Source organism: Aotus nancymaae, unplaced genomic scaffold (genome assembly GCF_030222135.1).
Source record: "Aotus nancymaae isolate 86718 unplaced genomic scaffold, 86718_ANA_hifiasm-v0.15.2.pri h1tg000022l_1, whole genome shotgun sequence".
Classification (NCBI taxonomy): Eukaryota; Metazoa; Chordata; class Mammalia; order Primates; family Aotidae; genus Aotus; species Aotus nancymaae.
This window is the reverse complement of record NW_026988435.1, coordinates 45962501-45977771: the sequence shown is the minus strand read 5'-3', so window position 1 is coordinate 45977771 and position 15271 is coordinate 45962501. Positions and strand designations below refer to the sequence as shown.

Genomic DNA, 15271 nt, shown 5'->3' with positions numbered 1-15271 from the left:
GGGCGAGCAGAGGGCGCCCGCGGGACCCGACCCGAGTCCCCGCGAGTGGAGGGCCAGGCCGCCCGCAGTGCCCCCAGCGCCCGGGAGGGGGCGCCCGACGGAGCGCAGGCGAGCGGGCCTCGGGCGGCGGGCGCCCCTGACGTCACCGGCCGCGGTCGCCAGGGCGACGGCCTCATCCCGCGCGCGTCAGAGCCGCCAGTCTCTTGGCAACCGCCCGATCTCCCGCTCTCCCTCCGCCCGGCGCTCGGCCGCGCGTCGCTCTGGCGTCAAAGTGACGTCAATGGGCGGCCCCCGCCCGGGCGGCGGGGGGGCGGGGCCCGAGGGGCGGGGCGGGGCGGGGCCTGGCGCCGCGTGCGGCGGAGCGCGGCGGCTCGGGGCTGACATGCGGCGCGGCCCCGGAGGCGGCAGCAGCGGTAGCGGCGGTGGCCGGAGCAGTAGGCGCCCGAGCAGCGCGAGCGGCCAAGCGGGCGGCTTCCCGGCCTGGGCGCTCCGGGGGCGGCGGAGGTGAGGCGGCGGCGGCGGCGGCGGCGGCGGCGGGCTCCGGGCGGGCGGGGGTGGCCGCCGTGGGGGCTCCGCGCGGGCGCCGGGCCGGGGATCGGGGTTGCGGCCACCGCGTAAGGTCCCGGGTCGTGCGCGCGCGGGGGGTCGCGGGCGGGGTCTTGGCCTCGCCGCCCGCGGGCTCCCCTTTGTTGCATGGGCCGTGGTGGGAGCGGGTCCGCGGGGCTCAGGGGCTGGGGATCCGGGGGTCGGGTTGGAGCCGACCGCGGGCGGAGGGGCCGGGCGTGGGGGGCGGGTCCGCGAGCCCTGCGGTGCCGGGGAGGTCGGGGGTGGGGACGGGACGGATCGCGGGCGGCGGGGGCCGGGTGTGGGAGCGGGGCTGGGGGCGGTCCTGGGATCCGGATCTAGCCGACCTCGGGCGGCAGGGCCGGGTGTGGGAGCGGGTCCGCGCCCAGAGGTGCCGAGGGGGTCGTGGGTGGGGACGGAACCGACAGCGGGCGGCAGGGGGTGAGGATGGAAGCGGGGCTCCGGGGGTCCTGGGATCGGGACGGAACCGAACTCGGGCGGCGGAGGCGGGTGTGGGAGCGGGTCCGCGCGCCCCGCGGGGCTCAGGGGGTCCCGGGATCAGGATACAGCCGACCTTGGGTGGCGGGGGCTGGTCCACACTTCTCAGGGGGCTGGAGGGGCCGGTGGTGAGAGTGGTGGCGACAGCCGTGGGAGCGGGTCCCCGCGTCCCGTGGGGACTGGGCGCTCCGCGGGCACGGATGGAGTCGACCGCAGGCGGCGGGGGCGCTGGTGGTCTCTGAGCGTTGTGCGACCCCGCAGGTGCGCGAGGAGCCATGGTTATCATGTCGGAGTTCAGCGCGGACCCCGCGGGCCAGGGCCAGCAGAAGCCCCTCCGGGTGGGTTTTTACGACATCGAGCGGACCCTCGGCAAAGGCAACTTCGCGGTGGTGAAGCTGGCGCGGCATCGAGTCACCAAAACGCAGGTGAGTGGGGGCGGCGGGGCACAGCCGGCCGGGCTTCCCCACTGGGCCCGGGTCGACCCCAACATTGGCGGGTGGACCCCATGCAGATTCGGCGCTCCAGGCTTGATCGTCGTGGTAAACAGTCACCATTTTTCAGTTCGGTAAAGAATAAAAATGCTTTGTATTATGTTTCTGCATAATTCGCACATACGTTTGGAGAAAGCAGGGAGGATAATGGCAAATAAAGAACCATCCTAAGAGTGCAGTGGTTCCTGGACTCAGCTAAGCCCTGTAAAGTGAACCTGTAGATGCTTAAGGCTCTTACTTAGCTCCGATTATTTTAAATAACATTAGTGGTTACTTGGTTATGTTTTCCTAACTTCTCGTGACATTTTGGAGACAAAGTGTTGAGAAATTATCTTGCAAAAAATGAAATGTGTAAATTAGGTTGAGTTTAAAAAAAAAAAAAATCCTTTTTCTTTTTAAAATCTGTAGGTTGCAATAAAAATAATTGATAAAACACGGTTAGATTCAAGCAACTTGGAGAAAATCTATCGTGAGGTTCAGCTAATGAAGCTTCTGAACCACCCACACATCATAAAGCTTTACCAGGTAAGGACTCAGGTTGTCTTGCTAATCCTGGCAAATGTATTCTATTTTATTTTCAACAATGTAAGTCTGCAATTTCTGAAGGTGGCTTCCCTTTTGGAGGGTGTGTGGAAGTTGGGTATTTGGTCGTATAAGGTAAATGGATTGATTTTTTTTATAGGCTGTGCAGATATATTTACAATTATTTTATCGCTTTTGGATCATAATTGAGATTTGCTTCATTAGAATTTTTATTTAGTGTCCTAACTTGATCCAGTTTTAAATGTGTACAGGTCTGTTGTTAAATTTGCTTTACTGTGAAAACAAATTGCCACAGGTCACACATTTAGTGTAAAAAGACAAATTTCAGTGAAAACTGGAAACTTCCCGCCTTTGCAGATAACTAGTAAACTTTAAAGCCAGCAGCTCCTACCGGTTTTCACTGGTTTGTCTTTGCAAGGACAGTTGTGAGCGTTTGTTCTCCCTATTTAAACTCTTCCGTGAAAAGCAGAGAGATGAAAACACTTTTCCATAGTAAGAGCGAGGAGCTTGTCATTCAGTCCGCGCTAGGAACATGCCTTGCTCTGCCCATCTGTTGGTTTATTTCGTGACTTAATTTTTGTTCTCATGTTGAAATTGATAAGTGATATCTTCAGGAAATAAGTACTAATTTAATTAGAACAGCAGAGCAGCCTTTTCACCCCCCTAATGATAAATGACCACTTTTGCAAAGGTGAAATCAAGTCTTCTTTCAGAAGAATAAGCTCTTTGCAGGTGCTGTGCATCCATTCGTGTTGGGCTGGCGTTCCTCTTAATGATTCTTACACAATGGAATCTGAGATGACTCTGGGATGCGGTTGTGTTTGTGCAGTTGGGATGGCTCAGTGTACAGTGTGGTAGGAGAGAGAATTATGATTTGAAATGATCCCTCAAAGCCTCTGCACTAAATTAAAAGTAGCGGTGTTGCTGGAGCGTCTGCTCACCGTGGCGCCCGTTTACTCAGTGTCTTTCAGTGCAGAGTCCTGCCGAAGCACCCGGTTCGTGTTTTGTTTCTGTTGTCATCCTTAAGTTGTGCGCTCCCTGGCCGCTGATGTCACTGCCTGTGCAGCGTGCCCGGCCCATTTCCTCGGGAGCAGGCTGAGCTGGTTTTGTTTTTGACTTTGCTCAAGGGCTGAACTCTAATGGCAGTACCTTCCTTTGCTTCCTATTCTTCCCCTTTGCCCATTGTGTGGAATTAGCTCCGTTAAAGAAACAAATTGCCCGTGTGATTGGGGCTGGAGGCCTTTGCTGGAGGTACACTTACTGCTGCTGTTCCGGATTCTTAACTGTTTGGAGGTGGTAGAATTCAGTGGTGTAGCGATGACTTTTACTCCTCTGGTTTTGACGCTAGTGTCTAATTTCTTTTTTTTTTTTTTGAGACGGAGTCTCCCTCTGTCGCCCAGGCTGGAGTGCAGTGGTGCGATCTCGGCTCACTGCAACCTCTGCCTCACGGGTTCAAGCGACTTTTCTGCCTTAGCTTCCCGAGTAGCTGGGACTACAGGTGCCCGCCACCACACCCTGCTAATTTTTGTATTTTTAGTAGAGACAGGGTTTTGCCATGTTGGCCAGGCTGGTCTCGATCTCCTGACCTCATGATCTGTCCACCTTGGCCTCCAAAGTGCTGGGATTACAGGCGTGAGCCGCTGTGCCAGGCTGCTAGTGTCTAATTTTCATTCTGCCGGCCAGGACCCCAGAACCCTGCTGAGACACTTTCCCCTTTTTTTAGGCTTTCAAAAAGTTCAAACACTTTGACTCTTAATTTTTTTCCTCCTCCTGCCTTTCTTCAGTTGGGGATGGGGTGAGCGGTGGCCTTCGAGTCATTCCACCACACACAGGGGTGGGGCAGTTAAAATTCTTGCCAAACTGCTCAAATTTATACCACACTTTCCTTACTAGATTTCCAGCTCAAAGCAGCTATCTTTGAAGCATTTTTTTGGAGTGGGTGATGGAGTCTCGCTTTGTCAGCCAGGCTGGAGGGCAGTGGTGCAATCTCCGCTCACTGCTACCTCTGCCTGCTGTGTTCAAGCGATTTTCCTCCCTCAGCCTCACAAGAGGCTGGCACTACAGGCGCAGGCCATGACACCTGCCTAATTTTTGTATTTGTAGTAGAGATGGGGTTTCACCACGTTGGCTAGGCTGGTCTTGAACTCCTGACCTCAAGTGATCTGCCTGGGTAATCCCAGAGTGCTGGGATTACCAGGGTGAGCCACCTCGCCCAGCACAAAGCATCTTTTTAAAGGAGTAATTGTATATTTTGAACCCAAAGAAATCTTTTTTCGTAAGAATATATTGTCTCACCCTCTCCAAAAATTTTCGGTACTCACAGACGTAAGTTATATTTTAAATCTTTTTTTAAGTAAAATAAAGTTATTGATCAGTAAATCAACTTTGAAAGGCTGCATTGGCACGGCTGTTGCGTGGCTTCATGCTGAGTGATGGGCTGTGTGCTGAGCAGCCCATCACAACTGACCTGGCACGACTGGCTTCTCTCAGCCTCGTGCGTCCTGTCGATAAAGCAGGTGGGAATGGGGTATGCGTTACCTCTTATTCAGGTGGCTCTGACCGTCGGCTGGAATAATCTGTTGCTTGCTAGGCTTCTGTAAAGCCCAGCAGACTTCTAGCAGTCTCCTTCTCTGTAGCCCTTAGAATTTTGTCTCTGTTTTTTTGAGACAGAATCTTGCCCTGTTGCCCAGGCTGCAGGGCAGTGGTCTCGGCTCACTGCAACCTTTGCCTCCTGGGTTCAAATGATCCTCCTGCCTCATCCTCCTGAGTAGCTGGGATTACAGGCACCCACCAACACACCTAGCTAGTTTTTGTCTTTTTTGTAGAGATTGGGTCTTGCCGTGTTGACCAGGCTGGTCTCGAACTCCTGGGCTCAGGCGACTCTCCTGCCTTGGCTTCCCAAAGTGCTAGTGCTCACGGTGGACGCGTGAGCCACCACGCCCGGCCTAAGCAGTCTCGAGTTGTATGTGAGGTGACTTGAATTAAATATGACCACAGAGGAGAATTCTAATATATTTAGGCTTTTTGTAAGAGCAAAGGCGTATCAGGATAGTGAGGAAGTCACCTCTGACTTTTTAAAACCGTCTTTGTGAGTAGGAATCTCCTGTATTTTTTTTTTTAATTGCAGAAGTTTTTCTTTTTCTTTGCGTTTTTAAATGATGAATGCCTTTGTCCTGGAGAAGTCAAACATTTCCCGGGGTTCTGGTGGATCATTGTAGCACTGGCGTCTGCCTTTTCTGTGCGGTTAAACTCAGGTCTTTCTTCTTTAGGTCATGGAAACAAAGGATATGCTTTACATCGTTACTGAATTTGCTAAAAACGGAGAAATGTTTGGTAAGCCACACTCGTTTTTAATATCCATTGAGAGAAAATGGCACGATCGCGTCTGGATTTGCACAGCTGGTGTTTGAGCCCGCGCGTCCTGGGACCCTGAGGTGTCTCCAGGCCCTCCTGGGTGCTGGGGGGGGCTTTGCCCTGGGGCTCTAGCTCGTTTTGTGGTTCCTCAGATTATCTGACTTCCAACGGGCACCTGAGTGAGAACGAGGCGCGGAAGAAGTTCTGGCAGATCCTGTCGGCCGTGGAGTACTGTCACGACCACCACATCGTCCACCGGGACCTCAAGACCGAGAACCTGCTGCTGGATGGCAACATGGACATCAAGCTGGCAGGTATGGAGGCGCCGGGCCCCAGGGTGGGGGCGGGGGCATCAGGCTGGCAGGCATGGAAGCCCTGGGGTGGGAGCGTGCCCATAAGCTGCCCCAGCTTCTCTACACGCTCCGGAACCGCAGCCCCTTGCCATGTGCGGTTTAACTTCATCCATCCGTTTCTTTGCCTCTCAGATTTTGGATTTGGGAATTTCTACAAGTCAGGAGAGCCTCTCTCCACATGGTGTGGGAGCCCCCCGTATGCCGCCCCTGAAGTCTTCGAGGGAAAGGAATATGAAGGCCCCCAGCTGGACATCTGGGTAGGAGCTGCGTGCACGCAGACCCCCTGCCGGAGGCCGTCTTCCCCGGGGGTGCCGTGTCCCCCGAGGTGCCATGTTCCCCGGGGGTGCCGTGTTCTCCGGGGGCGCTGTGTCCCTGGGGGCGCTGGCGCTGACGTGGCTCCGTGGTCCTCTGCAGAGCCTGGGCGTGGTGCTGTACGTCCTGGTCTGCGGTTCTCTCCCCTTCGACGGACCCAACCTGCCGACGCTGAGGCAGCGGGTGCTGGAGGGCCGCTTCCGCATCCCCTTCTTCATGTCTCAAGGTGGGTCATGGGGTCCCCTGTGGGCAGGGGCCTGTGTCTCCTGCAGCCCCCGCGCAGCGGGCTTCTGAGTCCGTGTTGAGTCTGGACTCAGGCCCAGGTTACTGTGGGCCGCAGGAGAAAGCCCACCCTCGGGTGCCTTCTCAGGGTGGGTGGGCGGTGCCCTCACTGTATAGGCTGGTGCCTTGCTTCTTCTGTCCCTGCCCAGCACCCTCGCCCAGGTGCCAGCCTCGTCTCTGAGTCTAACCCACTGGCTGTGGTGCACCTGGCTTTTCTGTGTCGGTGCTCAGGCACGGGGCGTGGCAGAAGGGTGGACCCAAGTGGTTCTCTGTGTGGTGGACACAATGTGTGGCATGCAGCCCCCAGGGACTGGGTCCGGGCTGGTGCCTCGCCTTGGGTGGCAGGACTGAGCTAATGGCCTAGCCCCTGCTCCTGGCCCCTGGCGTACCAGCCCACGTGGGGTGGTGGATGGGAGCGCAGGCAGGTCCCAGCTGCCCTGGCTCAGCCTGTTGGCCCCTCCACAGACTGTGAGAGCCTGATCCGCCGCATGCTGGTAGTGGACCCCGCCAGGCGCATCACCATCGCCCAGATCCGGCAGCACCGGTGGATGCGGGCCGAGCCCTGCCTGCCGGGGCCCGCCTGCCCCGCCTTCTCCACGCACAGCTACAGCTCCAACCTTGGTGACTACGACGAGCAGGCGTTGGGCATCATGCAGACCCTGGGCGTCGACCGGCAGAGGACGGTGGAGGTGAGCTTGGCCACCCTCGCCCCGGCCTCTCGTGCAGGGCTGGGCAGCTTTGTCGGGGAAGCAGGTGCTCACCAGCCGAGTTAAAACAGGAGCACAGGCTAATTTAGGGGCCAGCTTGTCCACCCTGCTAAAGGATATTCTCAGTCACCCAAGAATAACCTGGAGTGGGCGGGCCCTGGGGCTCCCGCCGCCCCTGAGCTGACCTCAGCTCCGCTTGTCCCCAGTCACTGCAAAACAGCAGCTATAACCACTTCGCCGCCATTTATTACCTCCTCCTCGAGCGGCTCAAGGAGTATCGGAATGCCCAGTGCACCCGCCCCGGGCCTGCCAGGCAGCCGCGGCCTCGAAGCTCGGACCTCAGCGGCTTGGAGGTGAGCAGGCATCTCCTCCTGGGCCCCAGGCTCCCTCCCCCATCAGGCACCAGCTTGGAGGGCAGTTCCTTGCGTGGGCAGTGGGTCCCAGGCCGCATGGGGAAGAGGGTGCCAGCTGTCGGGGGCTGGACCCCGCCCAGAGGCCACTTGCTCCTGACTCATCCCCGGAGCCAGTTTGTCATGCCACCTCCTGGCAGCATAGCACTGGCACGTGATCCTGAGCCAGCCCGACCAGCCGGTGCCCCTCAGTCAGCCGTCACGCCCACCCGCGAGGCAGCTCGTGGTCCAGACAGCAGCCATCTGGTTTCTCCTCTCGATGGCGCCAGCGGTCCCGGGCCACTGCCCTGATGGCCTCTTTCCTGTCTCCGGCCCAGGTGCCTCAGGAAGCTCTTTCCACCGACCCTTTCCGACCCGCCCTACTGTGCCCGCAGCCGCAGGCCTTGGTGCAGTCCGTCCTGCAGGCCGAGATGGACTGTGAGCTTCAGAGCTCGCTGCAGTGGGTGAGTGCCCAGCGCGGGCCTGCAGAGGGCTTGCCTCAGCCCGGTGTGGTGCCCTCAGTGTGCCTCCGGCTCTCCCAGAGCCCAGAAAGTCACTGGCTTGTCTCTCCAATGCAGCCGCTGTTCTTCCCCATGGATACCGGCTGCAGCGGAGTGTTCCGGCCCCGGCCCCTGTCCCCCAGCAGCCTGCTGGACACGGCCATCAGTGAGGAGGCCAGGCAGGGGCCAGGCCTCGAGGAGGAGCAGGATGCTCAGGAGTGCCTGCCTGGCAGCACAGGTCGGAGGCACACCCTGGCCGAGGTCTCCACCCGCCTGTCCCCACTCACCGCTCCATGTAAGTGGCCCCGGGGACCCAAGAGGACACTAATGGATGGGCTTGCAGTCCATGGGAGAGCGGCCTAATTTAGAGTGGACACTTTGCCTGGCAGCCTCTCAGGGTTGGACTTCAGATTTGCCACTTGTTTTAATCCCTGAGACCACATCGTGGCCGCTTAGAGCCTGCCCTGCGTGTACTCCTTTTAGCAGAGGACACAGTATGGGGTTTGGCCGCCAGCAGGGTCTTCCCAGGCCACCCCCGGGTGCTGGGAGGGCAGCCCCTGGGACCGAGGTCCACTATGACCCACCGCCTGCAGCTGCACACGATGGTGGCCTGCCTTTGGGAATGCCTGGGCTCTGGTGGCCTCGAGCCCTCTTCCGGCCAGGTTGTGGGCAGGGATGGGGAGGTCGGGGCAGCCTGTTCCTCTGCACGCAGCATCAAGAGAACCGTGCTCCCCGCACAGGTATAGTCATCTCCCCGTCCGCCACAGCGAGTCCTGCAGAGGGAACCAGCTCGGACAGTTGTCTGACCTTCTCCTCGAGCAGAGGCCCTGCGGAGCTCAGTGGCACCTCGGCCACTCAGGGGCTGCTGGGTGCCGGCTCCCCGGTCAGGCTGGCCTCGCCCTTTCTGGGGTCGCAGTCCGCCACCCCGGTGCTGCAGGCCCAGGGGGGCTTAGGAGGAGCTGTCCTGCTTCCTGTCAGCTTCCAGGAGGGACGGAGGGCGTCGGACACCTCACTGACTCAGGGTGAGCCATGCTTCTCCCACACTCACCTTCACCTTCCCCAGGGCACTGTGCGTGTCTCTGGCAGTATGTGACTTTGTCCTTGATGGCGGATGGCGCCCCCATATTCTCCACCAGGCCTGGGTGGGACCTGCAGTGCTCTGGGCAGGCTGGGGTGTGCCCTGCTCTGGAGGTCACAGCCTGTTGGGACGGAAGCATACGAGGGTCCCTGAGCACGTGACCTCCGAGACTGCTTCTGAAAGCACAGGAGATGATCCCGTGCTGAGCAGCCCCTTCCTACTTGGAGCAGGTGTGGGGTTACGGAGGCCCTGGCTTGTGTCAGACTCCTCTCCGGCCATGCTTGTGTCCCCCATCCTTTCCTTGCCCTCCCTGAGGCTTGCAAACCTCCATAAGCTAAGGGCTGTGGATGCTGGGCTGGGAGGTGGGAGGCCGCTGACCTCCTGACCTGGTCTCCCCGCAGGGCTGAAGGCCTTTCGGCAGCAACTGAGGAAGACCACGCGGACCAAAGGGTTTCTGGGGCTGAACAAAATCAAGGGGCTCGCCCGCCAGGTGTGCCAGGCCCCCACCAGCCGTGCCAGCAGGGGCGGCCTGAGCCCCTTCCACGCCCCTGCACAGAGTCCGGGCCTGCACAGCGGTGCAGCCGGCAGCCGGGACGGCCGGAGTCTGCTGGAGGAGGTGCTAGAGCAGCAGAGGTAGGGCCTGCCCCCACCCTGGGACCCCGGGAGGGCACACGGCAGGTCCTCTCTGCCCCCACCCTGGGACCCCGGGAGGGCACATGGCAGGTTGTCTCCTGGAGGAACCTCATCTGCTGAGTGGTTCCCTCCTCCGTGTAGCCCAGCAGGCACCCCCGGCCCCAGCCAGGGAAGTGTGGGGGGCACAGGTCCTAGGTGCTGAGCCACGGGGTGCAGCAGGCAGGTGTGTCTTTTAAAGCCCTGGGGTGGGTGAGGGTGGCAGCGAGTGAGAGCACCTCGTGACTGCACCTCTGAGCTGCTGAGAGGCCAGGTGGAGAAGGCAAGGTTGGGTGCCGTGGGGGATCAGCCACGCACCTGCCCTCGGCAGCCGCAGCCAGCAGCTCCACAGGCGGGCCCTGCCACACAGGCACTTGGAAACCCGAGAACCCTGTGAGCCGGCTCGGTGACTGCCCGTCTTCTTTTCCCACAGGCTGCTCCAGTTACAGCACCACCCGGCTGCCACGCCCAGCTGCTCACAGGCCCCCCAGCCGACCCCCACCCCATTTGTGATCGCCCCCTGTGATGGCCCTGGGGCCACCCTGCTCCCCAGCACCCTCTTCATGTCAGGGCTCCCGCTGCTGCCACCCCCGCTCCTGCAGGCCGGCGTCTCCCCCGTGGCCTCGGCCGCACAGCTCCTGGACACACAGCTGCATATTGGCGCCAGCCCCACCGCCCTCCCCGCCGCGCCCCTGCCGCCCCCGGCCAGGCTGGCTCCAGGCTGTGAGCCCCTGGGGCTGCTGCAGGGGGACTTCGAGATGGAGGACCTGAGCCCCTGCCCCCTGGGGACCTTCGTCCTGGTGCAGTGAGGGCGGCCCCACGTCCTAGCTCGGACACTGACTCTTCCAAGCAATAACTTCAGAGTAGGTGAAGACATCTGGACTCAAAGCCAAGAACTTTCTAGAAGCAAAACAAGCAATACGTTAGGTGTTTTGGCTTTTTAGTTTATTTTTGTTTAATTTTTTTCTTGCACTGAGTGACCTCAACTCTGAGTAGGGACTGGAAACTTTAAGAAGAAAGATAATTGAGGGCCGTGTCTTGGGGGCAGGGGCAGAGGCAGGAGGGGAGCAGGGTGGAGGGAGGACGTCTGCAGCTCTGTGGTGTGGGGATCTCAGCCCCTCTGCAGCTTCGTCGTGGTTGAGATGATTACCTCGGACGTGCACGGAAACAAGCGGGCGCGTTGTCTGTCGTCCACGTCTGTGTGTGTGCATGTGTGTGTGCGCGTGGGGGCACGTGTGTATGTGTGCGTGCGCGCGTGTGTGCGCGTGTGGGCATTGATTACTATCCATTTCTTTAGTTAACACTCACCACTTCCTGATTGATGCTTTAATGAAAACTGTGAACTTTTGGCTTCATGTATCAGTTTTAAAGCAGCTCTACGTGGTCAGCCCAGGCGAGGATCGGCTACAGGTTCTTGGAATTCTCTCCCCTGAAATCAAAACCTGGAAGACGCTTTTTTCCTTATTTTAGATGAGGAGTTTTATAAACTGCTCAAGAGTCAGTTTTCCAGGACTCTTTGGAGGAACCGTAGGAAAAACCTCAAAGAGAGCAGAGGTGACTTCAAAGTGCTGGGGGCTCCGTCCTGAGGGTCACGTGGCCCCGAGTCCCTGGGGCAGAAGCCCAGAAGCTTCTTCCTGCTGCACCTCGAGTTCGGCTGCTGAAGACCTTCATGCGTTTCATGGTGGGGTCCCCAAGAACACCTGACTTGGGTCAGGCTGTGCAATGGCAGGGGCCGACTGCGGGCCAGGCAGCTAGGAGACTTGGAGCTCAGGGCCGCCTGCCTGGGCTGGGACCCTCCCGGGAAATCGCCCGGTCCTTGCCTGGGCTCTTTGGCTTTTGTAAAGTGAGAGGTTTAGGTCAGTGTTTTTAAGTTTTTGTTTCTTGTTTTTTAAAGCAGACCCTGTACGTGCATCTGCGCGGGTGCCAGGTAGACACGACTTCGTGGTTAGATTTTGTGCGACACCTTGTGTTCAGATTTCAGCTTCCCTCACTCATGGTAAAAAGCGTCCCTGTCAGCACCAGGCATGCATTGAGGAAGGGGCCCCAGGGCCTTCCTCCCTCGGTGCTGGGGTGGAGGCGGCAGGAAGGGGCGGCCCTTACCTGGCAGGTTGGGGCGCACCTCTGGCAGGTGGACTCCGGGAGGCTCCATCAGCCAGAAGCCTCTGGAAGGCAACAAAGGAAATGCTGCTCCCACTCGCCCCGAACCCAGCCCAGGTGCCTTCAGCTGCTTCGGCTTCTTACACCCTGCAGTGTTAAACAGAGGCGTCGAGAAAGGGGAAAGGCGGGTATTTTTAAAAGCCAAAGATTGACCCAGTTACTTGAGGGTAGGGAGGCGGGCCGGCTCGAGGGGCGTGTCCCTGGGCTGTCAGCGCCCACGGGGGGCTGCGCCTGTGCTGTGCCGCGGGGGAGCTGGCCGCCCCCATTCCTGCTGCTACTGCTGCTCTGTGGCGGGGCGAGGGGCTGTCTGGAGGGCAGACCTGGGGCCTCGCCGCAGAGAAAACACCAAAGTCTCCTGTTCGCTCATAGAGAAGTTTTGGGGATGGGAGAGCATCCAGACCATCGTGGGGCAGCCAGGCCCTTGCCTTCATTTTTACAGAGGTAGCACAATTGATTCCAACACAAAACCCCTCCCCTTTTCAAAATGATTTCTGTTCTTATGCCACAGATCAAAGGCCTCAGAAACCGTGTGTTTGCTCTTCGAAGCAATGACAAGCACTTTACTTTCATAGTGGTTTTTTTTCTTACTGCTGTAGAACCTCTTTGGGAGGACGTGACAGGCGTGTTTTTCTTGTTTTTTTAAGAGTGTGTGATGTGTGTTTGTAGATTTCTTGACAGTGCTGTATACAGACGGCAGTGCAGTAGCCTATTTAAAGACACTACGTGATCTGATTGAGATGTACATAGTTTTTTTTTTTACCATGACTGAATTATTTTACCTCTTACGTTAACATGAGGAATGTATGCCAAATGATTAGTTGATGTATGTTTTTTAATTTAATATTTAAATAAAATATTTGGAAGGAAAACACCTTGACTTTTCCCCTTCCTGTCTCGTCTCTGTGGGAGGTCTTTCCTTCTGAGCAGCTTCCCTGAGAGGCCACATCTTCCAGGTCTGTGGAAGTTTCAGATTTTAAAGGGGAGGTCACAGAGCCAAGCCCTGCATTCCACCTTACCACAGGGAACCAATGGCCTTCTGGCTGCAGGTGACCCCCGCCCTGCAGCCACAGGTGGCTCCGGGGTCTGCCTGCTTCTCAGGACCCCTCCCTGGAGGCCAGGCCGGGCTGTGGTGTCTGTCACTGAGTCTCTGCACCACCCAGGACTGCCGGCGCCATCCATTCTTACCCCATCCTCCTCTGTCAGGGTCTCTGAGTCTGGTTATAAATGAAGCAGTGGGAAGAATCTCACGGCCAAACCATTTCCTGGTCCCTAAAAGACTTCATCACCTTCTACTATAGAGCAGGCGTTGCAGCTCATAAGAACAAAGGATTTGTTCATGTTGGCACCTGGCAGATATCTTGGTTAAAAAAGTTCTTCAGCCTCTTGGCGTCCAGGAAGGCCGTCGTTACCAAAGCGGACTCTTGTGCGCTGTTGGTGGGAGGGTTGGGTGGCGCAGCCTTTATGGAAAGCAGTGTACCGCTTCCTCAAAAGATTAGACAGAACCGAGCTAGCCGCTCCTCTCTTCGTGGTATATACCCGAATCGCTGAAGGCAGGGTCTGGGATGTTTGTACACCCTTGTTCATAGCACGACAGCCAAGCTAGGAAGCCGCCGAGTGGCGGTCCCCCCAGGAAGGGGCCGAGAAGACGCACCTGACTGTGGACTAGGCCTCAGCCCGTCACGGCCTACAACCGGGGTGGACCCTGAGGACGCTATGCTTGGTGCAACAAGCCAGTCACAAAAGAACGCAGACCCCAGAGGTCCCTATCGTGGTCAGATTCACAGAGACAGAAGCTGCAGTGGCAGGTGCCGAGGCTGGGCGAGGGGCTGCTGAGCCAGAGGTGAATGGGTCGGAATTGCCGTTTAAGAGGATGGAAATGCTCTGGAGTGGGACGGTGGTGACGGCTGCACAACAGTACGAACGTTCTTCATGTCGCTGAACCGCGTACCCAAAAATGGTCAAAACGATACGTTGTATGTTATGTGTATTTTACTACAGTTTTTCTTTTTCCAGCCTTGCTCTGTTGCCCAGGCTGGAGTGCAATGGCGTGATCCTGGCTCACTGCAACCTCCGCCTCCCAGGTTCAAGTGATTCTCCAGCCTCAGCCTCCTGAGTAACTGGGATTATAAATGCCCACCACCATGCCCAGCTAACTTTTGTATTTTTTAGTAGAGGTAGGGTTTCACCATGTTGGTCAGGCTGGTCTCCAACTCCTGACCTCAAGTGATCTGCCCGTCTCAGCCTCCCAAAGTGCTGGGATTACAGGTGTGAGCCACCGTGTCTGGCCCACAGTTTTTTTTTTAAAGAAAGGAAGTTTTTTCTCAAGGGCAGATGACTAGTGAGTGGGTAGCAGCTCCCACAAGGAGAGCAGGCAGGAGCCATGGGTGGCGCGGGCACAGGGCAGGCCACTGCCAGTGGTAATGTTGGCGGGGCATAAGTGTGGCCAGGGCCAGCCTTATTGTTCCTGGAACCCTTCTCAGCCAGGGTGTCCTGGTCCTCGGGAGAGCTTGCGCTGGGACAGCCCCTCACGCAGCTGGATGGTGGGAAGGAGCGGGAGGGGCTCTGTGTCTTCTGAGTCATATCTGCGGTGTTGCTGCCTCTAAGGATAGAGCGGTAGCCTCTGAGGTCCTGGCTGTGGCTGGCGCTGGCTTAGTGGCTTGAGGCCATCTGACAGGGAGGCTGAACCAGGGTTCAGCACTCCTGAGTGAGTGGAGGCCCCAGCTCTGGCCGTGCCTGTGTGGGGGAGGGCGGCAGGGGAGCTGGAGGCCCACGGACCTGCTCCATCTCCAGGCAGCCTGGTCACCCCCCTCAGAGCGGGGCCAGCTTGGGACACTGAGGTCAGGCTGTGTGGCACCTGCTAAACAGAGTCGGGTGGCTGTGCCAAGGGCATCTGTGTTTATTGTTTGGGAGCATGGAGGCTTGGAAACCGGGAACCTCGAGCCGGAACCTCTTGTCACGTCATGCATGCGAATTCACAGTGTGACCTGCCTGTGTCTCAGCTCCTGGTGGGGATGACAGTGTTTCCTGGTGCTCCAGGGTGCCCCAAGCAGCCCCAGAAGGCGGTGGCTCCTTAGGACACAGCATTGCCGAAGCCACCCCTGCGTCTCCCATGCTTGGCCGCTTCTTCCAGAACTCGTGATGGGTGCCACAAAGATGGCGATGATGATGACGGTGGTGATGATGATGGTGATGGTGACGATGGTGACGATGGTGACAATGGTGATGATGATGATGGTGATGACGATGGTGATGATAGTGATGATGGTGGTGATGGTGACGATGATGATGGTGGTGATGGTGATGACGATGGTGATGATGGTGATGATGGTGATGACGGTGATGACGGTGTTGATGGTGATGATGGTGACGATGGT

At 58.0% G+C, this 15271-nt stretch overlaps 1 protein-coding gene across 1 annotated transcript; it reads left to right on the top strand.

Moving 5' to 3' along the window:
* Positions 1 to 468: 468 nt before the first annotated feature.
* Positions 469 to 12774, top strand: SIK1 (salt inducible kinase 1). The gene is made up of 14 exons (XM_021669454.2): positions 469 to 504; positions 1324 to 1487; positions 1962 to 2078; positions 5366 to 5429; positions 5603 to 5764; positions 5936 to 6060; positions 6218 to 6341; positions 6863 to 7086; positions 7311 to 7457; positions 7832 to 7957; positions 8072 to 8288; positions 8734 to 9015; positions 9473 to 9704; positions 10174 to 12774. The coding sequence occupies exons 2-14, from the start codon at positions 1338 to 1340 to the stop codon at positions 10547 to 10549; spliced, it is 2346 nt and encodes a 781-aa protein (XP_021525129.1). The 5' UTR covers positions 469 to 504; positions 1324 to 1337; the 3' UTR covers positions 10550 to 12774.
* The last annotated feature ends 2497 nt before the right edge of the window (positions 12775 to 15271 follow it).

Coding starts and splice junctions, on each gene's coding strand:
- SIK1 (XM_021669454.2), top strand. CDS start 1,338: ATGGTTATCATGTCGGAGTTCAGCGCGGACCCCGCGGGCCAGGGCCAG. Junction 7,958..8,071: donor TTCAGAGCTCGCTGCAGTGG/GTGAGTGCCCAG, acceptor TCTCCAATGCAG/CCGCTGTTCTTCCCCATGGA. Junction 9,016..9,472: donor GGACACCTCACTGACTCAGG/GTGAGCCATGCT, acceptor GTCTCCCCGCAG/GGCTGAAGGCCTTTCGGCAG.